This window comes from Choloepus didactylus, chromosome 3 (assembly GCF_015220235.1).
Source record: "Choloepus didactylus isolate mChoDid1 chromosome 3, mChoDid1.pri, whole genome shotgun sequence".
NCBI classification, from domain to species: domain Eukaryota; kingdom Metazoa; phylum Chordata; class Mammalia; order Pilosa; family Megalonychidae; genus Choloepus; species Choloepus didactylus.
In genome coordinates, this window is record NC_051309.1 from 147,746,549 (window position 1) to 147,751,770 (window position 5,222).

At 36.6% G+C, this 5,222-nt stretch overlaps 1 protein-coding gene across 1 annotated transcript; it reads right to left on the reverse strand.

The window, feature by feature from the left end:
• Positions 1-1,671: 1,671 nt before the first annotated feature.
• Positions 1,672-2,803, reverse strand: LOC119528839 (prostaglandin E synthase 3). Its single transcript, XM_037829074.1, has one exon. It carries the CDS (start codon positions 2,650-2,652, stop codon positions 2,170-2,172), a length of 483 nt encoding a protein of 160 aa, XP_037685002.1. The 5' UTR covers positions 2,653-2,803; the 3' UTR covers positions 1,672-2,169.
• Positions 2,804-5,222: the final 2,419 nt, after the last annotated feature.

A 5,222-nucleotide genomic window follows, 5' to 3' on the forward strand; every position in this document is an offset into this window, starting at 1 on the left:
ATTGTAATATCAAAAAGAAGCTTGCTGCTAAACCGCCCTTCCCAAAATAAACTTATTTTCTCCTAAAATAATACAATAGATACATTGAATGAAGGAATTAACCCTGAGGATATCCAAATCAGTGATTTGGAATTTCAATAGAATACAAAATTTAAAGCACAAAACAAACAAATGAAAGAAGAAATGAATGAAAAGTCGTAAAGAGTGAAAATATAAGTGGCATGGTGGATAGATTCAGAAGCTGTGAAGATGTTACATGTGTATTATACTTTTAGGAGGAGAAAAGCAAATGGATGGAAAAGAATAACCATTAAATAGAATAAAAATGGTAAAACTGAAAGTTTTCAAGTAGTTCCTGGTTAGCCTGGTAATAAAAAAAGAGGTTAATGTTCAAAATGTGTAACAACTGGTTCTATCCTTTAACCAGCAGGAATGTTGTCAGCTAAAACTGTCAGATGATTTCACTAGTGCATATGAGCATTATTTTGTACTAGAGGTTACCTCTAGTACAAAATACTAGATTCAAATTTCTAATCTCTTTAAAGAATCTATACATAAAGAATAAGTTTTAAAGGAAAGAATTTACTTGACATCAGGTGTCTCATCTATAGCAATTAAAAATAGAGGAGAGTAGAATAACTTCTATAGACAACTGAGAGAACAAAACTGCAATGCCAAACTGTTTAACAAGTCCAAGTATCATTCATTTGTCAGGGAAAAAGTATTTTAAACAATGTCAAAAATGTTTTCTTATTGCAGGACTTCTGAGAGTCTATAACATTTTAGTTTGAATGATAAAACCCCCCAAAAATATATAACATACAGTATTTCAGAAGATTATTTGATTATGTAAGATATATTTCAAGTAAGAGCCTTTAGGTTACTATACTGGGAAACACATTTTGGGAAATGGTAAATTAGATTTTATTAATTTTGCTGAAGGAAAATTACAATGTTGTGCTTAGATTTCCTTGACACATAGGAAGAGTTTCAGAGGAAAATCCCCAAATTTATAGCATAAGATTAACTTTGAGTCTCCTGTTTCCTACTGTTAAATTATGATGGAAAAAATTGAATATTCCCAAAACTGAAGTAAAAGGCTGTTAAATATATTTTCAGAAAAAAATGAAACATTGTTCATATCAAGGAGTTATTACATAGAGTGCATTTTTGGTTGGTCTTTTTTTTAATCCCCATAGTTCAGCACATGCATAATGAATAAGAGACAGTCAGTGTTTTTTTATTTGTTTGTTTGTTTGTTTTTTTTTTTTTTTTTTTTTTTTTTTTTTTTTTAAGTCTTCCAACAGTTTATTAGAAAGAATGTAGACATTAAAAAAAATTCCCACTGTCAAGAACACAAATTGAGGCTTTTCAGCCCTGGTATAAGCTGAATCAAAAAAAAGAAATAAAAAAACCCAATAGTGTATTAAACATTTTTTCACTCATTTGCCATACTGACACTGCAAATACAAATTTGGTCTAAATGTACAGACTCTCAAGCAACAATGTACAGCCTTTCTTCGTCCTCCGTGCTAAGAGATGTAAAAGCCTAAGGGTTAAACAATACCAAATGCACAGGCTTCAGAAACCATCTAAGTTAGGGCATTCACTAGTTTTAGCTAAGATACATCTTGGAACACTGACAAGTGATCACTTACATACAATGTGAAGTCATTTTTTGAAAAATAAAATTTTTAATGGAACAGTCCTGAAGGATACACCAGAGGAACACTAGGTTAACAGTTCAAGGTATCAGACAATTTGTTTCAGCCACTTTGAGTCCATGTTCTAAAATCTAAAATTTAGTTATCTTTCTCTTAGCTGAGAGCTTCCTAATGTGTCAGTATCTATGCTATGAAGAAAGGAGACAGGTGAAATGTTTTTATTTATTACAATTGCTGTATCAACTGCCTAGGACCTCAACAGCTTCATGGAAGTCTGGGAAATATTCATGCATAAGGTTATTGCCTTAGCCGACTTAAAATTGCCCCATACAATGGTACATATCAACCCTTAGTGAAGCCTTTAAAAAAACAAACAGGTTGAAAAAATGGGTTAAAGGAGGCAAATACAGCATCTGCCTTTAGAGCTATAAACTCAGGAATTCTCTCAATCATGAAATCTTGCAGAAGTTATTTTTCTTTCTCAAAATCCCGATGACAATATTCCTTACTCCAGATCTGGCATTTTTTCATCATCACTGTCTTGCGAATCATCATCTGCTCCATCTACTTCTGGTAAATCTACATCCTCATCACCACCCATGTTGTTCATCATCTCAGAGAAACGGTCAAAATTAGACATGTCTTCATCTGAATCATCTTCCCAGTCTTTCCAATTATTAAAGTCCACACTAAGCCAATTAAGCTTTGCCCTTTCTTTTGTTAACCTTGGCCATGACTGGCCAGATTCTCCTTTTCGTAAACAACATAAGATTGATCTGTCCGTTCTTTTATGCTTGGAATCATTTGGATCAATACAATGGAAAAGATCAATTTCATTTAAATGCTTAAAATTATCACTTCCTCCAAGACAACTGAATGTAAGTTTGGATTTTTCAAAATTTACATTAACATCTTTACTGTCTTCAACGCAAAATTCAATAAAGACATAGTCCCTTCGATCATACCACTTTGCAGAAGCAGGCTGCATTGTGAACGGGACAGGGGGCGGGCCTCTCCGGCGGCAACTGCTGGGGAGTCGACTCCTCTCCGGCGGCAACTCCGGCGTTTTCTCCCCGGTCGTGGCCTCTTCACGCTTCCCTCGGGCGACGGTGGCGGCGGCGGGCTCGGCCGGGATCTCCCAGAATCTGTTTGTTTGTTTTTAATGAATCAATAACAAAATTCAAAAATGGGATAATATGTAAGATATTCATTGGTATTTTGCAGATGTGAGTTGGGGGAAAATTGGATGAAAAGTAATAACAAATAATGGTGAGGGTGTGGAGGAACCAGAATCTTCATGCTCCACAATCATATTAGTATAAAGTGACACCTGTGGAGCAGCCAGAGCCCAGACCTCACCTGCCCAAACCTCCTTCTCTGGGGAAGTCACAAACACACACTGAGTGGCCATTCTTCAGCCTTCAGCTACCCATACCTCCTTTTCTGTTGTATACTATTCCTTAGCTAGGGGAGACGGTTAAGTCGAATGAAAAAGCCCAGCCAGGCCTCAAAAACCGAAATCTGGAAAAAGCAGCCCCAGATGCTATCAAGGCAGAAATTCTTAGTGACTTCCCCCTCTTCCCCCACACGACTGAAGTGAATAAAAAACATACTCAAGATGTGTAAATTTGTCTCTCTTGTCCAGTGTGAAGTGGGGTGTGTGGACCTACCATCCGTTGACTCAGAGTAGTTTTCAGCCACCTGGGGAGACAGCAATGATGGGACTCCTTTCTACGATCTTTTGGACTCTTTGTGCAGTGGAAGTAATAAAGAGCTCATTTGCTGAAAGTTTCTGTTGTGTCCTTGAGCCTGTGTTTCTACCATGCACTTTTGTAGCAACTCTCTTCACAATATTCTTTGATTCAGCAATCCAAAACTGGTTAATTCCTTCCAGAGAACTTGAGTACAGTTTGCTATAGTGTTGTTTTAGTTCCTTAGGCTGCTCCAGCAAATACCATGAATGGGTTGGCTTAAACACTAAAATTTGTTCACTAATGGTTTGAGGCCAGGAAAATGTCCAAATCAAGGTATCATCAAGACGATGTTTCTTTCCTGAAAACTAGCTGCTGATGATCCTTGGCTCCTCTGTCACATAACAAGGCACATGGCTGTGTCTGTTGTTATCTCCTTTCTTTCCAGGTTTCTTTGACTTCAGTTTCTTGCTTCTGTGGTTTTTTCTCTGTTGTGTCTGAATTCATTCCATTTATTATATAAGACTTTACTAAGATCCATCCTGATTGAGGTGGACCACACCTTAACTGAAATGCTCTCATCAAAAGGTCCTACTCACAATGCATTTACACCCAGAAATGGATTAGATGTAATAACATGTTTTGCTGGGGTACATAACAGCTTCCTGCCACCACAAGTGGGTTGAATGGTGTCTCTCCAAAATCCATGTTCACCTGGAACCTCAGAATGTGACCTCATTAGGAAACAGTCTATTGCAGATGTGATAAAATTACAGATCAAGATGAGACCATAATAGATTAGGCTAGGCACTAAATCTAATAATCCAGTGACTGGTGTCCTCACAAGCAAAGGAGATGACACAGAGACACACAGAGAAACAAAGAAGAAGGCCCTGTGAAGATGGAAGCAGAGATTGGAGTCCAGCAGTCACAAGCCCAGGAACTCCTGGGGCCACCAGATGCTAGGAAGAGGCAAGGAAGGATTGTTCCCCAGAGCCTATAGCATGGACCTGCTGACACCTTGATTTTGGATTTCTAACCTCCATAACTACGAAAGAACAATTTCTACTGTTTCAAGTCACCCAGCTCATGGTAATTTGTTATGGCAGCCCTAGGAAACAAATGCAGTCCCTAATGGGACATGTTACAAGTGTTTATTATAGCACTGTTTGAGGTACTAGAGAATGGACACAATCTAATATCTTTCATTAATAAGATGGTCAAGAAAAATATTGTCATACTAACTGTGAAATAAAAACCAGTATTCACCAGAGTGACCTTTAACTATGTGCAGCAACATGCATAAACTTTTGAAAAAAAATATTGAGTAAAAAGGAAGAAGGAATAAATTCTAGTACAATATTACTTAAGATAATACACATACTCTCTGTATCTTTCAAATATATGCGCACATTCAAGGATATGAAATTATGCATTATAAAAGTCTAGGGAGATGGGAGAAAAATGGAAGTGATGATCATGGAGGAAGGGGGAAAAACATTCAAATAAAACAAAGAAAGGAAATGTAAAGAAATAAAAAGAACAGAGAAGGTCCTTACAGATTCTGGAATGATTAACCCAACTTATTTTGTAGCTGAGGTTAAAAAAAAGTTCACTGTCACATCTAATTTGATCTTATATTTCTAGGTGTCTGGAGTAAAAGTATTAGTGAGTTTATTTTTTATGTTTCTTTATTTTTTTCCTTTCAAATAACCAGATAGGGCAACTCATGTAATAGAACAGCAGAGAATGAAACCATCTAGAAATGTTAAAGCAAACTTCATAACCAATAAAACATTTGAGTCACATATAAAGCTGAGAAGGGATTCTTGAGGAAAAGTAAAGAAAGTGAGACATTCCTCTATCA